This window comes from Lissotriton helveticus, chromosome 1_1 (genome assembly GCF_964261635.1).
Source record: "Lissotriton helveticus chromosome 1_1, aLisHel1.1, whole genome shotgun sequence".
NCBI lineage: Eukaryota > Metazoa > Chordata > Amphibia > Caudata > Salamandridae > Lissotriton > Lissotriton helveticus.
In genome coordinates this window covers 1,740,361,687-1,740,384,588 of record NC_136057.1, presented here as the reverse complement: position 1 = coordinate 1,740,384,588, position 22,902 = coordinate 1,740,361,687, and the positions used below count along the sequence as shown (strand labels likewise).

Genomic DNA, 22,902 nt, shown 5'->3' with positions numbered 1-22,902 from the left:
CCCCTCCAACCGGTCTTAGTTAGTTGGTACTAATTCGTTTTATGTTCCAGGTGTCAAAAATATAATCCTTATATGTATTATTTATTATTCCTTTTTTATATGTACTGTGGACTTATTATGTGATGCAGAAATGATTTCCTTGTGTTAATTTCCCCTTTCTCCTGGCATGTGGTAGGCTGGGAGATGCAGCTTATTTCCCTCCGCCCGTGGTGCAAACCTAATAAACGGATAAGGTGTTTGTGGCCAATCAATTTATGAATGTAAAGAGGCCGTGGAGGGGAAAAGTTATAAAAGTTGCAGAAAGATCTAGGATCAGGAAAAAAATGAGTAGGTTAATTTAAAGCCTAGTAGATGGCCCATCATTCAGCCTGGTTTGTTGGAGTATGTGTTGGCTGGTTATGTTTGAAAGTGGTAGGGCGTAAAACTTGCCCTAAACTTCAAATGAGTACCCCAAAACCTCAAGGTGGGTTTTGGGGATGAGGCGAGGGAGCGGTTGTCCTGCTTTCCAGAAAGTTTTGAAATAAGTGGTGTTAAATAGTCAATTTTAGAGCCCAATTTTCATAATGCTTTTCTACACGCCACAGGTTCTGAAAGGGCACTCTTGAAATATCCAAGTACTTTCATGATGTGCCATTGAAGCCTAATGTTTGTGAGTAGTTATCCCCATTTTTTTCAAAATGGGTTGTGTGCCCCCGCATCCTTTATACGTGGATAATTTTCTCAGATGTGGCAGGACTAGTATTTTGTCTTTGGGGCCGCTCTTATACGAGGGTGACCATGTCAAAAATTGCTTTTAGTAAGTCCAAACCAGAGATCTGTCATAGCTGCAAGCTCCATCCCACCCCCATATCTGACATGGCTGTTCTCTATTACGACAATGATCATTTTCAAGATGCCAGGGCCAGCAGTTTGTCATGGGTGACTCCTATCTCATTATACCAAGAATTTCCTCCAGCGTGCCGGCCCTGTAATTTCCCATGGTTGCCCCGTGCTTTATGCCAAGATTACCACCATTAAGTTAGCATCAGCAGATGTGGCCTCCTTTTGATTCAGTTGCCTCACTTGTTTGCAGTGTAGGTTTTGAGGAATGGTAATGCAAAGGTTCAGCAAGTCACATGACCAATGACTAACGCCCTGATTTATTTTTGTAATCCTCTGCTTAGCACTTGTTAAGGAATGATCAGCTCAATCCAATTTGCTTTCTGTTTTCATCTTCTAAAACAAAGTAAAGTGGTCTTCAATCCAGAAAAGAGCTCGGAGACTATCACATTCCATATAAAGCTTTTCTTGTCACAAATAACCTCGGAATAGGACTGGTTATTTCCTTTGTAGACACCAGCTTACTGGACTGTAAATAATACTTTAAAATCTAGTCCGTTTTGTTTTACTCTCTATTCATACCTGGCTCAGTGTTTGTGGTATGCTCATGTCAATGTCAATGTCAATGGTATTTATAGAGCGCAAACAATCATCCCCAATGGGATATCACGGCGCTATCATGACAGTAGTGAGCAGTTAACGGATAACAGAGAGGATTATGTTTAGTCAGATTTTGGGAAAAGAAATGTTTTTAATTGCTTCCTAAAGGACAAATAACAGTCTGTTAGTCTGAGTTCCTGCGGCAGCTTGTTCCAGTTGTTTGGCACCAGGTGGGAGAACGCCCGTCCACCCATCTTAGCTGTTTTCACACGAGTGTTACTTGCTCTAGCAGTGGTACGGGAACGCAGGTTCCTAATAGGAGCATAGAATCTGATTTTATTTTTTAGGATGTGAGGGCCTGTGTTGTGCAATGCTTTATGCGTTAAGCACATTAGCTTGAAGATAGCTCTCGGTCTCATTGGTAGCCAGTGAAGCTCACGCAGGCAGCTTTTGGCTGGGTCGTACTTTCTTTTATTGCAAATTGCTTTTGCTGCAGCGTTCTGTACGACTTGTAATTTTGCGAACAGATAGTCCGCCATTCCAGCAAATGGGGAATTTCCGTAGTCCAGCCTGCTCATTAATAAGGACTGGACCAGTATCTTCCTACACTCAATGGGAATCCATGGAAAAACTCGCCGGAGCATCTTGAGTAGTGCAAAGCCTTTGCCACAAATTGCAGCTACGTGGGTTTTCATGCTCAAAGTATTATCTAGAATCACACCTACATTTTTGGCCGTTGATGCTGGGATAGGAGCGGTGCCCAAAGTGGTGGGCCACTAGCTGCTGTCCCATAGGTGTGTATGTCTACCAAACAGCAAAATCTCAGACTTGTCTGCATTTAGTTTGAGACAATGGTTGTGCATCCAATTGGCTAGTTCAGTCAGGCAGTTCAGGAGCCTATCCTTAGGGTCGTCTTCTTCATCTAATGAAATCATTAGTTTGGTGTCGTCTGCATAAGAGCAGATCCCGACACCCCACTTTCTCCCTATTTCGGCTAGTGTTGAGACGAACACATTAAATAAGGTTGGACTCAATGAGGCCCCTTGTGGGACCCCATACTTGATGTTCCGGGGAGGGGAAACAAAATCACTCATCCGTACTGACTGTGTTCTGTCTTGCATGAAGGACTGCAGCCACCCTAATGCCTTTTCCCGGATACCCTTGGCTGCAAGGATTTCCAGGAGTCGGTGGTGAGGGACGGTGTCAAATTCCGCCGAGAGGTCTAATAAAATCAAGGTGACTGTCTTTCCCTGATCTACCTTGGTTCTAATATTGTCTGACACTGCCAGGAGTGTTGTCTCGGTACAGTTGTTGGCCCGGAACCCTGTTTGGGAACTGTCCAATAGATCATTGGTCTCTAAGAATTTGGAAAGCTGTCTATTGACCAATTTCTCCATCACCTTAGACAAATAAGGAAGTTGGGAAATAGGCCCATAGTTTGCCGAGTTATGAATATCAGACCCTACTTTTTTTAGTAAGGGGGTAACTATGGCGTTTTTCCAATACTTCGGGAATTCAGCAGAATTCAATGAATGATTAAAGGCTTTGGTTACAGCTGGGCAAATTATTGGTGTTAGTCGTGAGAAAATCTGATGCGGGCATGGGTCCAGTGGGGAGCCTGATTTTACTTTCAACATAGCTTTGCCCACTTCCTCCTCTGAAAAAGGGCCGAATCTAAGACGGCTAACCAGAGCTGGGGATGTTGCGAGGTTGTGGTTGCTTTGATTCGTTGTTGGAAAAAGAGGAATAGATCGTATCGATTTTTTTCACAGAAGTACTCGCTAATTTTATTGCAACCTTCTTGCGAGGGGGTAAGATCCACTGATAGATTAGCCGGGCTGCATAGCTCTTTGACTATTTTAAATAGTTCTTTTGAAGAATTTTTGCTTTCTGTTATCCTCCGTGAGAAATAGTCTTTCTTTGCTTTCCTAATGGCTTTATTGTAAAGTGCAAGTTCCCTTTTATATGTGGCTCTCGTTTCTAGGGTTTTATTGAGCCTCCAATTGTGTTCGCAAGATGTACATTTCCTTTTTAAAGATTTTAATTCAGGTCCATACCATTTCTCTGAGACTGTGCCTCTCCGTTTATGTTTAGAGAGTGGGGCTGAGCAGTGTTCCAGCGCACTCTTGATATTATTCTGAAGCTCTTCTATTTCATCATTAATATTGGCGTTTCCTATGGATGTATGTGTGAAATGATTCTGGAATTTTTCCACAGAAAAACTTTTCCAGCTCCTAGCTGATGCTGTTGCTGGGGGCATGGATTTAGAGTGTTTGGTAGGTACTTTAATAGTGAACACAATCATGGAGTGGTCAGTCCATATCAATGGTTTAATCGCATTGATGTCAATGGCTCCTAAATTGGAAAAAATGAGATCTAAAATATGTCCAGCCCTATGTGTTGGCTGATTAATTATTTGTGTCAGCTGAAGGATATCCATGTCCTCCACTAGCTGTTTGGTTAATGAGTTGTTGCTGCTATCAAAGTGTACGTTAAAATCTCCTATCACTAAAATATTCTTGTTCTTAAGACAGACCGGTAATATTTGGGTAAAAAGTTGGGCACTAAAGTCTAAAGTGCAGGCAGGGGGGTTATAAACTATCACTCCCCCAAATAAAATGTTGGTGTTTACAGATACTGAGAATGCCATTGCTTCATGGCTGTTGGACTGTGTGATCGGTTCTTGTCTACAGGTGAGGGATTCCCTAAATAGCAGGGCTACCCCTCCGCCTCTTTTCTTCACTCTATTCAGATTGAGTATTTTATATTCCGCTGGGAGGGCTGTCGCGATGTCTGGAGTGCTACAGGTATTGAGCCATGTCTCCGTTATAAAAACCAAGACTCATCCATCATTTTTAGGTCTAGCCTAGAGCAGCTGATGCGCTATTGCTCGACCTTTAGTAAGGGGGTTTTCAAAGTGCTACCAGAGGCTTTTGCTGGACTCAAACTGGCGGTAACACATTCTGCAGACCATTTGCAAAAGAGTCTGCGCAAGCCCAAAAACCTGTCCTCGCGGCCCCCACACTCCCCGGGGCTGAGGCTTCTCATCGGCATGCAGAAACTACAGCTGAAAGCTGCTTGGTATGTCAGGTTGCAGCAGACACTGCCCAGCACTTCCCTTTTGAATGGAGGACCTGCATACTGCCTCGTTCTTCGGCCGTATTGTCGCGCTTCCTCGTCGGACCTATGGCTTTATTAATCGACATTTTTCAGCTCAGATATCTATGGAAGCACAGCAGGAGGTACCATGAACTTTTCCTTTCTTCAGAGACGTGTGTCTGTGACGTGAGCTGCTAGTTCCCGTGTATACACCCAGGTGGCTTGGGGATCAGTTTGGTCTGTGAGGTGCAGTTTTATTTTGTATTGCTATTGCCTTCATTTAGCGCTTCATTCCACTGATGAGGCGCTGGAGTACAGGTGTCGCACTGCTCCATGGGATCGTTACAGATTGAAGAGTTTGTGTTTGTAAGGATAACCCTTATTCGGGGAGTAACTCTCTATTGTGGCCCTAAACTCTATGGTTATGGCAGAGTTGGCCGTTTTAGTTGCCCGGGATCATTGCACCTAAAAATGCAGACTCCGAAATAAAGTCACTTGAAGCATGAAAAGCAGGGCTTTAAGTGGGCAGGGTACTGCCGGTGCTCAGCGCCGGCAGTGCTTTAAAGCAGATGGTGTGACGGGTTCCTATAGGGCGCTCCATTTTTGCTCTCCCCCCTCAGGGTGAAATATAAATCTTAACTCTGGAGCAGTGCCGCCCTTCACTGCCTTTAATGTAACTTCAGAGACTCGTTGTAGGTCTTTCACCGTCTCATCAATTCAGAACTGAAGCATTTTCAATGTTCTATATAACAAAACCATAGTTGTTGCTTATTTATCTTCTCCAACTAGCAACCATTAGCAAAGCCAATAGTCCTGGCTTGTTGTGGGTGTAATGTTACTTGTTGTATTTTATGTGTGGATGCAATGACAGAAGCAGCAAATTACCAGTGGGGCTACACATAATGCTAAGCACACATTTTTAGCTTACTTTTTAAGCCATGCTCTAATCACATCGGCCACGCCCCTCTGAGAGACACTCCCCCCCCCCCCTTTTTTTCATCCCACTTAAAGCCCTTATTATAAGTAATTCTATTTTTTCACACCAGATTCCTCACTTGCAAGATTTCAAAAGTGGCCTTCAGGGGTATAATGGCGATCAGACTGCCCCATAGGCAGTTAGGGACAGAACTGGACAGACTAGTGCCCCAAAGAAAAGTAGTGTAATTCATTTTTATTACTATTTTTAAAGGACTTTACATACCCCCAGCAAAGCCTAAAGTGTTTTTTGTTACGTGGATAAAATGCTGCTCCCTGTCATTTATGTGGTGCTCTGCTGCCCTAGAAGGACATTGTATTATGCGGTCTAATGGCAAGAGCTGCAGACTTTGGAGCTAGGGAACCAGGTTAGAGTCTCAGGCGTGGGCTCAGAATCCTGTGATTCTGGGCAAATCTCCCCATGTCTAACAAGCATTGGCATAGCCAATAGTCTCGCCTTTGGGACCTTATAAGTGTTTAGCCATGCAACAGTTAATGTTGTTTCAGTAAGGATATTGTGCTGCATAACTAAATTCTTATAAGGTCCCAAAGGCGAGACCTATTGGCTATGCCAATGCTTGTTCTTTTTGAAAAGCCAATCTGTCAAAAAAGCTAAACCTGATGACATTGTCAATACTTGTTTTCCAGTGACATTTTGCATGCTAGGATATTTAGGGCCACAGTTTATAACGTGAAAATAGTACCTTTAAATTCCAAAATTCTGCATTTTGTTGACTGTGAAGTTGGGGCTGGATTAATGTGTCTTGCACAAAATAAGATCACTTATGCCTCGCGTATGGTAGACCAAGGTCCAAGTGGGTGTTACAACTCTGTAGAAACTTGGGAATTAGACATTGCTTTGAGGCTTACAGGCTCCTCAAGTATGAAACGGACACACTTATTGTCTTCGCCATTTCTAGGTTCCTCTACTCGATGTGGTGCATTCGGAGAACAATATTAAAGAAAACTAGTGTAGGGAAATCTTAGCCCCAAGGACCCACTTTATATGCTGCTGTGTTAGGTTTGCACATATTTATTGTACTGTATGATCCTGTATTACAAAATTTCTCCTCATTTTTTTTTTTAGAAAATAATTCTTTTTTACTTTTTATTCTTAAAGTAGTTTTTTAACATTGTCTAACCGTTAACAGACAAGTCAATAGTACTTTCAGATCCGCTAGGAGTTTTAGATACAGTATAAATTGGCTATTTGTTCTAATACACAATATTTAAATTTCTCGTGCACCCGAGGTAGAGCATCCAATTAGTGATGATAATCTCTACTAGCCCAAGTTTAGCATTGAGTGTTGTTGTGAGAGAGTATATCCAACAATAAATTAGAAATCTCTCCACAAATTAGATACATATCTTTTTTTAATATACCACTTATGTACATAAATTGCGCAACGTCATTTTTAATCTTTTAATGATTTATAAAATATACTATATTGTCGTTTTTTATGTGCTTTTATGACCAAATGGCCGAAAGAAAGCTGCTTCTGACTGACTGAAAATAAGATCACTTGGCAGATTCTTGTACTTGTAGCTGGTAATTGACATAAATGAAAACCTATGAGTTTACTTGCACTGGTCTCTTCAGTTAAGATTGTATTGCGTATATAGCAACTTCTTGTGAATAGGAATGAAAAGCTGCAGGTTATGTGGATGGAAACAGACTGCAGTCTGTTCCTCCATTTGTTTGTTCGTTTTGTTGCAACATTTACTTAATGATTTAAATACTAATGTACTCCTTTTTATTTTTTAAAAGCTCTTTTTATTGCACAAAAAACAAAAAAAATCGTTGTGACAGCAGATTGCTGTGCAATGGTAAAACACAAGCATACAGTGGCAAATTTCCATCTGATCCCCGAAGCCCCCACACCCATCTTCCCCCAACCTTTACAAATTAGTAACAAAGTCCAGATGTCTTTGGCCCTGAGCATCACTGTTAATATCAGTCATAGGTGCACATAACCTTCCCCGATACGCGTTCCATTGCCCCCATATATTAGTCCATTTGTTCGGACAGTTCTTATGCTCATAGATCAATCTCCCCGCCTGCATACACCAGTCCATATTCTTCTGCCAGTCACCTAGACGTGGTGTTGACTCTGCTCCCCACAGCCGTGCCACATGAAGTTTAGCCACCATCAACCCCAGTGTGAGCAAAACGCGGTCCATATGGGGAGATCTGTTTCGTCTCAAATATTTAGGAGGTACCATTTTGCTGACCGCTCCAAGTCACACCCACAGTCATTATTAAGACAATCAAAAACAGCCATCCTAAATCTTTGTGGAGTCCTGGGCAGCCCCATATCACATGAAAAAAGGTTCCCTCTTGACTGTCTTTCTTGGGGCATAATGCTATATCTATTTTACCATTGTTGTGCTAGCATTGGATCACTTGTGAAGAATTTTTAGGTTGTACCATACAAGATCGTGATCCGATGGCCACCTCCCGGGCGGACGCCAAAGCCTCAGGTCACTAATTGTCCTCGAGGCTCCCCAAATCATGCTCCCAACTGCCTCGCAAGCTGGTCAAATGGTCCGAGGAGTTATTTAGCAGCTTTTTGTTTGTAAGCGAAGTTCCTTTTCTAGGGAGATAGTCATCTAACAGCCTATCCTCAAATGGGGAGGACTCTGGGATCACTTCGCCCCCGTGCAACACTTTTTGAAGGGCATGACGGATTTGTAAATAGCGGTAGGTCTCCGTGGATGCCACTTGGTATTCTCATTGCTCCTCCTAGAAAGTTAATACTTGTTTCCAAAAGTCTCCCACCCTTGACAGGCCTATGAGATCACATTCCTCAAAACCCCCCTGCATGGTCAGGGTACCCATTGTGCGGAATCCCACAAGGGAGTGGCTTGTGTAATAGTGTACTCCTTTTTAGTTAATCCAGGGAATTGTCTCCTGTTTGTTGCTTCAGCAGCCTTTGATTTCCAAGTGTTTGTGCGGGTATCTTTAGTGACTGGTCCCTCCTTTGTCCGTAAATGTGTGGTTTGCTATCAGTCTGGTAATTTGATGGAGCCTAAATTGTCCAGACCAGAGTCTGTACCTCTCAATACCATCAGCATAATCTTTTGCCTCGGACCATGACAGCTGTGCCTCTCCCTTGCCACTTGCAGTGTATGTGACCCCCAGGCAGCTCTCACATGTTTACTATACGCTTGGAGGCTACAGGTGAAGTTTGTCCTTTTCCAGTAACTCCTCTCCACAATAGGAATTTGTGGCATCAACTCTTGGCTAACTCTCATGTTTCTAATGCAGTGCTATCAGTTTGTCGCACCAACTCTCGTATTCTCCACCTGCATTTAGATCTCAATCATCATCGAAGAGAAGAATATCTTGGCCACTGAGAACAGAACTTTGAAAGAGCGGCAGAGCAGCATTGATTCTTTTGAGGGCACTGGGGTCACAGGCAAGAAGCTGCTTCTTCTGCAGACCCAGATCGAGCAGCTTCAGGAAGAGAACTTCAGGTACGTGGGAAGGGGGAAAAGGGTTTGGTGCGGGTTGGGACATGCAGTTCTTTTCTTTGATAGGTGCCTTTATTTTTTTGCGGTCGGTAAACAAGATTCTAGTCCGAGAAGCAATACTGTGTTACTTTCTTTATTTCCCCTCCTCACTGTTTCCCCTGCAAGCTGTGCACACCCATAGTTCTTGGTGTTTTATAGTGAAGGGTTATTTATGAAATATAATCCGCACATAAGCCATGTGTATTACAATGACAGAAATTAGTACTGTAATCTCAGCAGCCATCATATAGAATACAATGACCATTAGACAACCCCAAAGCATTTTAAAGATCACTTTCCTACTAACTTTAACATACTAGTCTAATACCTTGAGTGTGTGTGTGTGTGTGTATATATATATATATATATATATATATATATATATATATATATATATATATATTGAAGCTTGTCGCACCGAACCAAGGAAGTCCAATAATAGTAACAAAGAGCCGACCCACGAGGTGCTGGTGAACGGTGATTTATTTCATAAGAGCCAGCGCTGCCGCCATGACGCGTTTCGCCTCCAAGGAGGCTTGATCACATGACAAACAGCGAGCATCGAACTAGACTTTTTAAAGTGACAGTGCATTACATTGCGTCATGGAAATGAAGGAAATACTTCATAACGTAATTGCAGCGAATACATATACAACGGAAAGGTGGATAAAGCCCTAGTGGGCTACCAAGATTCAAGATTAAGTAATGTACATATTTACAACCAATTGTTTGTTTTTGAATTGGTAAAAAACAAGCTAAAAAAACATGTACAAATTACAAAGCTTGATCAAAAGGAAACACTATTATAAGTATGTACATGATAAGTAAATTCATCTATGTACATTCTGGAGTGTTGAAGACCCAAATATTCTGATATGTATAAGAAAATATATAATATTTACAAGTAGTGCAAATAATGAAAAATTCAATAGCAGCAAATGGATGACACAAAGAAAATATGCTTTCAAAATTAAGCCCAAGTGGGCGAGTCACCTTAGTAGTCGTAGGCATATATAGTGCGTGATATAAAGTGCAAGATTTAATAAAGTGCAAAATATTTGTCATTAGGTGATTCCAAGGTTAAAATCAGAAACAATTGTATACTGAAGATAAAAAAGAGAAGAATTCATCATATGTACATCAGGAAATAAGTTTTACAGGGAACAGTTCAATTATCATTAAAATGTCCGGACAGGCATAAGCAGGCATATAAAGAGAGGTTCTAGAGGCAAGTATAGAGGTCTTCCCTGTCATTGAGGCCATTTGGATTTTTGGTGTTCAGTTCCAAAATATATCGGGTCTCAAGGAGACGGAGCTTAGCCTCGCGGTCACCTCCTCTCCTCGAGGCCTCAACACAATCGATTAAAAAGAATAGAAGTGAATCAGGGACACCTAGGTGTTTGTCCTGGAAATGCCTAGCAACCGGATAATTTTGGTCATGTCCAGAAATTGCCCGTATGTGTTGGAGTATTCTCTTGTGGGCGGGCAGCTTAGTGCTGCCCACATACTGAAGCCCACAAGGGCACTCCAACACATAGACGACATATTCTGTTTTACATGTAAGCCATTTAGAAATGGCAGTAGGACGCTCACAAAAAGGACTTTTGAAATGTGTCCTATTGCTGCCAAAGCGGCAGGCTTTACATTGGGGGCAGGTCTTGAAACCCTTCCTCAATGCTGACCAGGTTGTAGAGATCTTAGGTTCTAAGGTGTTGTTAACTAAAGCCTTGGACATTGAGGGAGATCTTCTAAAAGTAAGAATCGGTTTGGTGTCCACCATGTGACCAATCACAGGGTCACTGCGAACTAGATTCCAATTCTTAGTGATTATTTTACGAAGAGCCCCATGTTGTCTGTTAAATGTTAGAATAGCTCTGGAAGAACAACCTTGGACATCCTTAATTGCATCATTATTCAGTTGAGCACCTCTCCTTTTAGGTATAAGTGCTTCCTGCCTGCTTACTGAGTTGGAACGTGTGATGGCCTTGGTCAGGGTTTCAGTAGAATAGCCTCTAGCCAAGAAGCGTAATCTGCATGCCTCCTGCGCAGCCGCGCATTCGGCATCTGTACTGCAGATTCTTCTAATCCGGAGCATTTCCCCAAAGGGAATGCTCCGAATTAGGTGTGCTGGATGTTGGCTATTGGAATGTAAGATGGTATTTCCTGCACTCGGCTTTCTGTGCAATCTGGTGTTGAGGCTGGTACCCTCCACAATTACCTCAACGTCTAAGAAACAGATAGACTCAGAGCTAAAGTTCGCCATAAAATCAAGATTAACGGTGTTTAAATTAATCAAATCAACGAACTTTCTGGCCTCTTCCTCACTTCCCCTCCAAATTAAGAACACATCATCAATGTAGCGTAAATACAAAACAATATTGTGAGAAAAGAAATCATGGTGTTGACCGACTAGGACCTGTTCCTCCCACAGCCCGACGTGAAGACACGCATAGCTAGGCGAGAAACAGGCCCCCATCGCCACACCCCTGACTTGATGGTAAATTACGCCATTGAAAATGAAGAAATTTTGTTCTAGGCACATTCTGGTCATATCGACCAGCATTTTATTGTGTGCCGTGGGGAGAGGTAAGTCTTTGTTCAAGTAATGGTCCAAAGCCCTGAGTCCATCCTCATGTCTGATTGAGGTATAGAGGGATGAAACATCCAAAGTCACAAGTATCATGTTGTCCTCCCAAATGAAGTGTTCAATTTTTGCAAGAAAATCAAAAGAATCCTTGACATAGGAAGGAAGATTTTTTACATGGCTTTGCAAAAAAAGTCGATGTATTTAGACACGTGTTCTAGAGAACTGTCAATGGCCGAAATAATCGGACGGCCAGGTGGCACTTGGGTGTCTTTATGAATCTTGGGGAGTAAATACCAAGAGGGAATAACGGGATAATCCTTCTTAAGGTATTTAAATTCCTCATGTGTAAGTAGCCCCGCACTTCTCCACACTTGTAATTTTTGATGTTGTTCAGTCCATGTGTTCTTAACAATCTGAATGATACTTCTTCGATAACAGGAAATGTCATTAAGTTGTGCATCCGCCTGTTGTAAATACAAGACCCTGGGCCACAGGACAACGTTGCCGCCCTTATCGGCCTGCTTGACGATGACATCATTGTTCTTTTTGAGTTTCACAACTAGTTGCTTGTAACATTGATTTTGTTTAGAAATATGAAACTTTTTCTTGTTGGTTGCAGAATACAAGTGTTTGATGTCGCGGACCACACTTTCCTGGAATGTATCCAGATTGTCATGAACCATGATTGGTTGAAAGGTGGATTTTGGTTTAAAAGGGGTAACTCGCTGTTCATTTGTTTCTAGAGGAACATCCCTCAGATTCCCCAAGGACGATTGATTCTGTAAATCCCAGATGGTGTTAAAGTTGGCCTGGCTTTGGCTGCTTGAAAAAATGGGACTAGATGGAATTACAGGTTCAATAATCTTTTTCGGGTGTAGTTCAAAGAATTTTTTAAGCTGGAGTTTCCTTGTGAACCTGTAAATATCCATGCGGGTGTCAGCATAGTTCATATTGCATGGAGGGCAATATGAGAGTCCCAAGTTCAATACCGCAGTTTCAGCAGAAGTGAGTTTAATGTTCGAGAGATTGACTACTGATTTTGTTTCTGCTTTCGCGCCTTCCGTTGATTGCGCCAGCGTCCCGTTTTGCCCGGATTGTTGTCGTTTGAGCTTCCGGGCCCGGCATTTCCGACGTTGCCAGCGTTTGTTGTTTGTCCGCTGTTTTTGTTGTTGTTGTGCACGGGGCTTGTGTGATCTGAGGGTTTCGCGGCGATCCTGGCACAAGCAGTCGACCTCCTGTGCCAGGGTAAGCTTGGTAAACCCCAAAGCTGTATCACGGTTTGAATCCGGTTCTGGATCACTCTCCATAGCTGAACTTAAGCTAGAGAAAGAGGTAGCAGGTAACAAGGTATCTTCCTTTTGTTGGCATGATGTCATATTTGATCGTGTTTTAGCCTTAACTGCATCATACCTCTTTGCGAAAGTAAAAACTTGTCCATTTAAGTAGTCGATCCGATCTCTCTCGAATTTGAATGCTTTTCGTTTTTTTATTGTCTCTTCTTCCTTGGCCAAACGAGTCATCATATCGGTTCTCATTTTGTTAATCGTGTCAGAGACTTCTATCTTGGAAATTTCATCCTCCAAGGCATCAATTATGGTCTGCAATTTAATTCGGTCACTTTCAGCATATTTAACTAATATGCGCAAATAAACGCTAGAGCAATTGAGGTTCGCTTCCGCCCACTCAGCTAGCATAGCTGGGTCCGGATTTTCGTAACTGGGGGCAATGGTACTCCTAAGCCCTCTGGGCACTCGACCTACTTCTAAGTAGCGGGTAAGAGACCGATGCTCCCACCACTTGGATTGCTCTGCTCTCATTGCACGTTCCAATTTTTTGAATAAGTCCCGTATGGTGTTTGTTCCCGTTTCCTGTGCAGTAGATGTAACACTAGAGGACCCCCCAGCCGGGGAATCCAAAAACATGGAATCAGCTGCCTGAGCTCGATTTCGCAGTCTGTCGGCGGCCATGATAGTAAGCGCTATAGTTGTGGCTACTGTTAAGAAATTCACGAACGACAAGTGGTAATTAGAGATGAATGTCCTACCAGTAGTCGCGCACACTTCTCTCTGCCGTTTCCAAGGTGTTCTCCGGGGTTCAGGCTCAGATCCAGTCTCCGTGGCAATGGAGACCAAAAAACTCCGGCTGCTATCCCACCGGAACACATCAACGGTAAGGCAGGGGCGTTGCGGCGTTCTCCTCGCCGGAGAAAGTATTTGATCCCAGGAAACCCGGAAACTGCTTCCTGCCGCGTTACCCTGCTGAGAAGGGGTCTTGCTCGTACCTGGAAAGCGTAGGTACAATATATGGTGAAGCTTGTCACACCGAACCAAGGAAGTCCAATAATAGTAACAAAGAGCCGACCCACGAGGTGCTGGTGAACGGCGATTTATTTCATAAGAGCCAGCGCTGCCGCCATGACGCGTTTCGCCTCCAAGGAGGCTTGATCACATGACAAACAGCGAGCATCGAACTAGACTTTTTAAAGTGACAGTGCATTACATTGCGTCATGGAAATGAAGGAAATACTTCATAACGTAATTGCTGTGAATACATATACAACGGAAAGGTGGATAAAGCCCTAGTGGGCTACCAAGATTCAAGATTAAGTAATGTACATATTTACAACCAATTGTTTGTTTTTGAATTGGTAAAAAACAAGCTAAAAAAACATGTACAAATTACAAAGCTTGATCAAAAGGAAACACTATTATAAGTATGTACATGATAAGTAAATTCATCTATGTACATTCTGGAGTGTTGAAGACCCAAATATTCCGATATGTATAAGAAAATATATAATATTTACAAGTAGTGCAAATAATGAAAAATTCAATAGCAGCAAATGGATGACACAAAGAAAATATGCTTTCAAAATTATTATTATACAGGTAAGTCTCTCCCCAACAGAAAAGAGAAGCAGCAGCCACGAGGGGAAATGTGAGATGGGGCTTTATTAGAAAAGAAAACAGCAGTCTGGTGGCGGCGAATGCATTTCGGCGCATTGGCCTTCCTCAGCGCCCAACACCTGACAAAGTCTCGAACAGCCAACCTGCCGCTCGTTGTTAAAGGCGCCACTCCGCTCCTCCCCCATGCGATTCCGCTCACCTGTTGCGGTACGACTCATGTCTGCGCACCACAACCCCCAGAATGCAACATGTTTATACACTCCAGGCTGGTGTTGTGGGGAAGGGTAAAGTTTGTTCCAAAGTGGTAAAATTGATCGGAGGCGAGGAAAAAAGCAGCTGGGTTTTTGAAGGCTGATGCGGGATTGTTTCATTCTAACAAAGTCTCTCCTTAGGCCCCCTCAAACTGTCAGTCCTTCAGGCAGGTCGAAAATAGAGCAGGGGCATGATGCCCTGAAAGAGGTATATTTCGACCTCAACCACTCCGATCATCCTGCGAGAGGGACGGGTTCCGGATGGATCCATAACTGGAACTGTAGCACGGAGCTGTGGAGCTGACCTTAGAAATCCGGACCCTTGACGACAGGGGCTTGCTGCATGCGCTTCTGGCTGTGCGCAGAACATATACAGGTAAGTCTCTCCCCAACAGAAAAGAGAAGCAGCAGCCACGAGGGGAAATGTGAGGAGGGGCTTATATATGTATATGTGTATATATATATATATATATATATATATATATATATATATATATATATATATATATATATATATATATATTATGTATGCAACAAAAACACCCATTGGAGGGTTTAAAATAAATATAAAAGTGAACCACAAGTACCAGAAAGCATTACGAGCCATGAGGGGCGGTCCACCGAGGACAGAACTTTCAAATTACGTACAAAAACATGTGGGTTCACGGACAACTATGCAAGCATCTACGGCGTACCTCTGAGGAAGTTCGAGGAAAGAACGAAACATGTTAGGATTGCCGTTTGTGAATAAATTCAGGATGCAAACCCCGCTGGTGATGTGCGGCTGATTCTTCTCTTTGGAAGTTGTTTTTGGTAATCTTTATCGGTGTGGTCCCACCGCAGCGACGCACTGCCAGCAAGCGCGCCGGAGTCTGCCCGACCTAAGGACCTTGTTTGTTGAACACGAGAGTGACAAGGGCAGGCTGGTGACGCCAAAGACGGACTTTGGCATGGTTCTTGGGAAGCCTAAAAATGGTAATTCTCGGGGCACAGCGAAGTATGTTTCCTGCAGCAATAAGACAATGACCTTGCAACAAAAACACTCATTGGAGGGTTTAAAATAAATATAAAAGTGAACCACAAGTACCAGAAAGCATTACGAGCCATGAGGGGCGGTCCACCGAGGACAGAACTTTCAAATTACGTACAAAAACATGTGGGTTCACGGACAACTATGCAAGCATCTACGGCGTACCTCTGAGGAAGTTCGAGGAAAGAACGAAACATGTTAGGATTGCCGTTTGTGAATAAATTCATGATGCAAACCTCGCTGGTGATGTGCGGCTGATTCTTCTCTTTGGAAGTTGTTTTCGGTAATATATATATATATATATATATATATATATATAATATATATATATATATATCCTGTAAACTCGAACCACTTCCTGATACCGCACACGGCGGTTTAGGCGAGGAAAGGGACGCAGACCTCTGTAGTTTCTTCTGGGCAGTAATTTTCTTTATTTAGAGAGACCCAAACACTCAACGCGTTTCAAGCCCTAAAGCCTTTGTTCATGTGTAAAAAAAAAATAAAAAAATATATATATATATATATATATATATATTTTATATATATATATATATATATACACACAGCGCTTATCGATCCCCTTTCAGCTTGAAGAAGGCAAGAGCAGACCCAGATTCTTTCCAAGTGATTTTACTTTGCTATCACCTTGTCGCCATGACGCGTTTCGGCCGGTAAAGACGGCCTTGATCACATGACAGCCCATGGGCGGCAATGCCTCCTTTTAAAGTGCAATAGAATAGAAATAAAAAACATACTGAACATTTTATAACATTCACATCAATTACAGCATAAATGCTAAAATAGTGTTAAAAATTAGCATAATTGCAATAACCACCTGGAAACAAATCTCTGTAAAATACATAAAAGCTACCCAATAAATATATATATATGGATATTGTTTTATAGCAATATTGATGGGTACGGGGATATATATCAATCTCAATGCCACTCAACCCCTTCATCATATGTATATTTTCGTTGTCCAGGTTGATGCTAAAATTGCCTGCTGTTGTAAGAATAAAGTGACTAAGTGCTTAAAAAGGTTGCCGCCCAATATCCTTAAAAAAACTGAGACCTCTGTATGAAAATATTTTGTGCAAAAAAGTGCGAAAATAAGTCTTATGTGCAAAGATAGTGCGAGCAGCTTTAGCAAATATCTGACCAATATCCTAGGTATGGGCAATGGCAATCACCATAAAGTGCCCGAATGCTACTTACATCACGGTCAATAAATAAGAGATAAGAGGTCAAAAAAACTGTAGTTAATTTGAGAAAAGATCAATAGGCTGATTCCCAGAAAATGATAAATACAATGTAAAAATTGTTATAAAATCATTCCAACCTAAAATCTCAATAAATGAACTAAAATCCTTCTGTTGTGTAGTGTTTCTCAACCAATTAATACTTAAAATAAATACAAGTTATTAGATACCTCTATTCTGGTGTCTTAAGATTTAGGGGCATAGCTCTTATTTCAGGAATACCCCTATTTGATACAGCCCACAAACCAGCAATCCAACAATACAACAATACGACGCACATAAATATTGTATAAAAATACAGAATAAATAACATGGACCAAATTATAAACAATTGCAGATCGTATCATTCATAGATGTGTGTAAATCTTCACAGGTATAGAGACCCTTGGGTTGTTTGGTATCTAGTTCTAATATATACCTGGTCTCCAAACGCCGCAATCTGGCTTCTCTATTGCTACCCCTTTTGTTGAAAGGCACTGTGTCTAACACATTATTTAAAATGTTTGAGGCTACTTGTTCCTTAAAATGCCACGCCACAGGGTAACTGGGGCCTTTGTATACAATAGCCCGGGTGTGTTGCAAAATTCCTTTATGCACTGGCAGTTTAGTACTGCCTATATATATGTAAGGTTATAACTACATATCAGTGCATTGACTACATACTCTGTTTTGCATGACAGATATTTGGAAATGGTGTGTTGCTTTGAACTAAAGGCAGTTTTATAATTTTTAGTGTTCACACCATATTGGCATGCCTTGCAATTGGAACACTTGTAGAAACCTGTTCTAGGTGTCAACCATGTGTTAGATTCCACATCTTCTGGTTTGTTTTTCATAAGTGCATTACCCATTGATGTTGTTTTTCTAAACGTTCTAGATGGCTTTTTAGGTAATGCTCCACCAATGACAGGATCTCCCGTAAGTATGTGCCAATTGCGTCTTATTATTACCCTGATCTGTCCTTCCTGTCTACTGTACCCCAGTATCAATCTTTTTTTTTAAACCTTTATTTTTCCATTTTACATAATGGTGAAAAAGGAGGAAATCATAACAAATAACAATCATGAGACTGCAATGTGTGTACATACAATGACAAAATTAATGCTTTCGGATAAAGGAGAACAGCGCAATTATACAAAATTAGATATTAACCAAAAAAAATCACTGAGAACAAGGAGACGTGATACATTTGCACCAACTATAATAATAAATATACAATATGAAATGATCATGTGGAAAAGCTGACCTATACATCCTGAAACAAAGACAAAAACAGAAAATCGAAAAAACAATTATATGTACAGCATACACCATTATCCTAATCATTATGTGAGACAGAATGAGACTATCCTACTCCTGAGGGGGTTATGCCGGCTTATGTCGGGGACTCACTTGTTAGCTGGCGTCGGGATATGTGTATGGGCCCCAAATGTCGATGGGTCGGGAGGAAGTAAAGTGCTATATTCCTCGCTATTCACGCTACAAAACGCCATACTATTTAACCAGACGCAGAGGGTAGGGGCGCGTTTACTACCCCATAGCAGTGCAATCTCACGTTTAGCCAAAAGGAAGCCCAAGGCCGCCAGTCGGCGTACCTTCTTGGGGAAATTTAGTACAAACCTCAAAAGTGCGATTTCAGGCAAAGGAGAAAGGGGTATGGATAATATGTCTCCTAAGGTGGAATGAATATCAAGCCAATAATCGTGTATTTTAGGGCAGGTCCAGGTTAAGTGTGCAAAGTCCGCGAATGGGGCAAGAAATTTTCAGCAATTGTGAGGCCTATAATTGTCAATCCAGTACGCATGTGCCGGGGTGAAATACACCCGACGACGGAATTTGAAATGGAGCAGCTTGTGACGGCTGTTCAGAGAAATGTCAGATGTGGCCCTGCAGCAGAAAGCCCACTGATTGTCAGAGATGGGCCCACCCAGGTCATCCTCCCGCGGAGCGCTGGAGTCTAGCATCGGTTTGAGCGCGCCGCACTGTTTATACAGTTTAGAAATCAAATGTGCGTTATTCGGGCTTTGAATCTATAAGAAGAGAGGAGGTAGCTCCCAAGGCGCCAATGGGAAAGCGGAATACTCTGTCGGCAATGCCGAGCGCATCGGGTAAGTATGAAAGTGTCCATGAAGGACCGATCACTAAATCTGGCCTCCTCCGACAAAAAGAAGACGTGTCCATCTGGGAACAAGTCGCCAGTGGTACTAATATTGAATTTCGCCAGTGTACGCATCACCAAAGTTTCGCCAGTAATAGGAAACAGGGAGGAGTTGGGCAGAGGTAAAGCTGGGGAAAATAACAGATCCAAAACCAGCAGTCTATGCAACCTAATCCAAGCCCAACAGGTGGTGGAAACCATCTGAATGTCCTGGGGGTCCCTAGGGAAGCTCGTTGGAAGAATCGTGAGAAGTTGTCTAGGTAAGACCAGATCGGCCTCTGGTCGCAAATAGGGGATGCGGGCATCCGGATGGAACCAGGCGTATGCATAACAGCATTGAGCTACTAAATAATACAAATATAGATCTGGTACTCCCAGCCCTCCCCTCTCAGGGGGTAAAATTAAGACCTTCGAGCTGGCTCGAGGAGTCTTGTCTCCCCCAAACCAAGCGGATCAGGTGTGAGCGAAGTTGCGATAAAAAAACTTTAGTCAACGGAATAGGAATGTTGTTGAAAAAATATAAAAACCGGGGCAAAACAATCATTTTGATGATTGCAATTCTGCCCGCCATGAACAGGGTTAAGCGTAGCCATCGGGTGACCTGCGCCTCCAGCGCAGCAACCGCGGTGCCATAATTGAGACGAATGACCGAGGCAGTGTCAAGATGAATATGGATACCCACATACTTAACAGAATCCGCACACCATTCTAACGGAAAGTCAAATGCCCAAGGCACAGTGCTGGCCGTCAGTGGAAATATGACACACTTGTGCCAATTAATATGAAGTCCAGAAAAATTACCAAAACGTATGATTTCCCGAATAAGAGGCGATAGGTTATCTTGAGGCAGGCGGACACACAATACCATATTGTCAGCGTAGATGGAAAGCAGCATAGGTCCCGTGCGAAACTGCAGGCCCCGCTGGAGATGATTCTCTTGAAACTGTCTAGCTAGAGGGTCCATGCCTAACATTAAAAAGGAGAGGGAATAAGGGGCATCCCTGCCTCATGCTACGGTGCAGAGGGAAAGGGTCAGAGAGAGTGCCATTCAGACGCAACCGGGCCGTGGGCTTATTATGTAAAAGGGCCACTGTAGCCACGAAGCACTCCGGCATGCCCATTCGGCGCATTACCGATAGGGAAAAAAGGCCACTCAAGAGAGTCAAAGGCCTTCTCGGCGTCCAACAAAATGGCGGCGGCAGGCGTGGAGGGATCCATGCGATGCAAAACAGTGAACAGCGTGCGAAGGTTAAGCGAGGTAGACCTGTGTGGAACAAAGCCCGATTGCACCGGGGAAATTATGGACTCCATCAACAGTGAAAGTCTAATGGCGATGACTTTGGCCAGGATTTTATAATCTAAGTTTAATAAGGAAAGAGGCCGATACGAGCCACATTGCATAGGATCCTGCCCCGGTTTGGGTAATAAGATGACCACCGCTTCGCGCAATGTCGGAGGGAGGACTCCCGCCTCAAGAGCCTCTGCGTATACCTCTACTAATCTCGGAACCAACAGGTCTTTGTATGCTTTATAAAAGTCTGCAGAAAAGCTGTCTAGCCCAGGAGCCGAAGAGGCGCGAAGGGCGTCTATCGCCTCCACTATACTGTCCGACGTGATGGGGGTTAGAAGGAACTCCTGCATGTAACGTTCGAGGTAGACAAGAGCCACCTCAGATAATAAATCTTCCTGTCCGCTGGAATCCCCGGAGAGACGAGAGGTATAAAGGTCTTTAAAATAAGTGAGAAACAGGTCACACACCGCCGGGGTGGAGTGGACTGGGGAGCCTTCCATTCCGGACATTGCAATGATGTACGTGGGGCCTCTGGGGGGACGCAGCGTGTTAGCCAATAACCGGCCCGGTCGCTCACCTTCCCCGTACCGCCGAGCCACGCATTGTTTAGTGAGGAAAAGCAATTCCCTCTCGGCGGCATCACGAAATTCGACGCACAACTCCAGCCGGCGCGCGGCCAGGAAATCAGAAGGGGAGCTAAGCATTTCCCGGTCTAGTGCTGCAATTTTCTCCTTAACCTGGTCCAAAGTGGAATGAAGATCCCGAAGTACCCCGGCATGTTTCGAGATGCAGACACCTCTAATATATGCCTTACCTTCCCACAGAACTGGCCAGGTGTCGACTGAGCCAGTGTTGAGATCAAAATAATCCTCTATGGCCTGCCTAACGTCCTCAGTGAAGAAGGGGTCCAATAAGGCCCGACCGGGAAAGCGCCATTGCCGCTCATAACTTCCCTCGCGGGGAATTGAAAGCTGAAGGAGAACTTGGGAATGATCAGAGAGTGCATGGAAGAGTCTGGACTGCCCCCAACCAGCCAGCCACCTCAGGAGAGACCAGCCAGTAGTCTAACCTTGTCCATATGTTGTGAAAGCCTGAATAATGGGTGAAGGAAGGATGGTGTGTGTTTAGATGGGCCTCAACATCCACCAAGGAGTAGTGTGTGCAAATCTCACGAAGGGCCAGTCGGGAATGGGGCTTGGAGTCGGGCGTAGAGGCGGTGCTGTCTCTAGGATGATTCAAAAGGAGATTAAAGTCCCCACCAATGATCAGAAGCCCAGTGTCTGCAGCTAAGAGATGGTTCGACAGGGAGTGATTAAAAGGAAGGAGAATCGGTATTCGGACCATAAATACATACAAAGGAGACCTTATGGCCCATCAATAAACCTGTTACTATCAAAAATCGGCCCTCAGGGTCCCGGTGTGTAAAACAGTGTGCAAACTGAATTCTCTTATGTATCAAAATGTCAACTCCCCTGGAATATGAGCTGTAATTAGAAAAAAATCTGTGTGGTCCCCAAGCAGAAGCCATCAAATCACCGTCCGAGCCAGCCAATGGGTCTCCTGCATTAAAAGAACATCCGCATGATGTTGCATAACATAATTTAAAACCTGCCTACGTTTCCTGTTATTGTTCAATCCACTCACATTCCACGTTAATAACGAAAGCCCAGAAGGACCGGGCACATTTCTTAACCGTACCATCTATGTTGTACCAAAAAACACAAATCAGTGCAAAAAAGCATCACATCACTCAAATCAAATCTCATCTTTGGCAAATTGAAACATCCAATAAAAAAGGAAACAAACCCCCCCCCCTCCACCCGCCACCCAACCTTTCATATACCCATAAGACGAATATCCCTACATCGCAACCCAAAAAATAAACCATGGAGGCATTCACCATGGGGCATGGCGACGCCACGCCGGACGGGCAAACCAGCAGTGAAATATAAAAAAAACCTGAATGTAATAGCATATGCGATGAGCCTAAACCAGACAACAGTGCTACTTTCAATGAACAATCAAAGGAACGGAAGAAAAAAGGAGAAGGCAAAGAGACTGTTTTCAACCATTCCCAGTTGGGGAGAAAAGATCAACGCTGGATTGTGAAGCCTGCTGCGGCGGGGAATTGGGCCGTGATCTGTTCGATGCCCTGCCCGAGTTGTACTTAGTCACGGAAAAACTCCTGAGCCGCATTTGGAGTGTCAAAGATTTTGGGACGCCCATCAATGTCCACCTTGAGACGCGCAGGATAGAGCATGCCGTATTGAAGGCCCAGGTTTCTAAACATGGCCTTGACACTTTGATATTTGCGCCGGGCCTCCTGGACCATGGCAGTAAAATCTGGGAAGAAGGAGAGGTTGCTGCCCTGCCACTGGATCTCTCCCTTCTCACATGCCGCTCGAAGG

At 43.3% G+C, this 22,902-nt stretch overlaps 1 protein-coding gene across 3 annotated transcripts in view; it reads left to right on the top strand.

Moving 5' to 3' along the window:
* Positions 1-22,902, top strand: part of HOOK2 (hook microtubule tethering protein 2) — a 406,674-nt gene that overhangs the window by 117,139 nt on the left and 266,633 nt on the right. For all 3 annotated transcript variants that reach the window (XM_078689227.1, XM_078689226.1, XM_078689228.1), the window contains exon 9: positions 8,810-8,970. In XM_078689227.1, the coding sequence (XP_078545353.1) occupies positions 8,810-8,970 (161 nt within the window). The remainder of the gene's footprint in view (positions 1-8,809; positions 8,971-22,902) is intronic.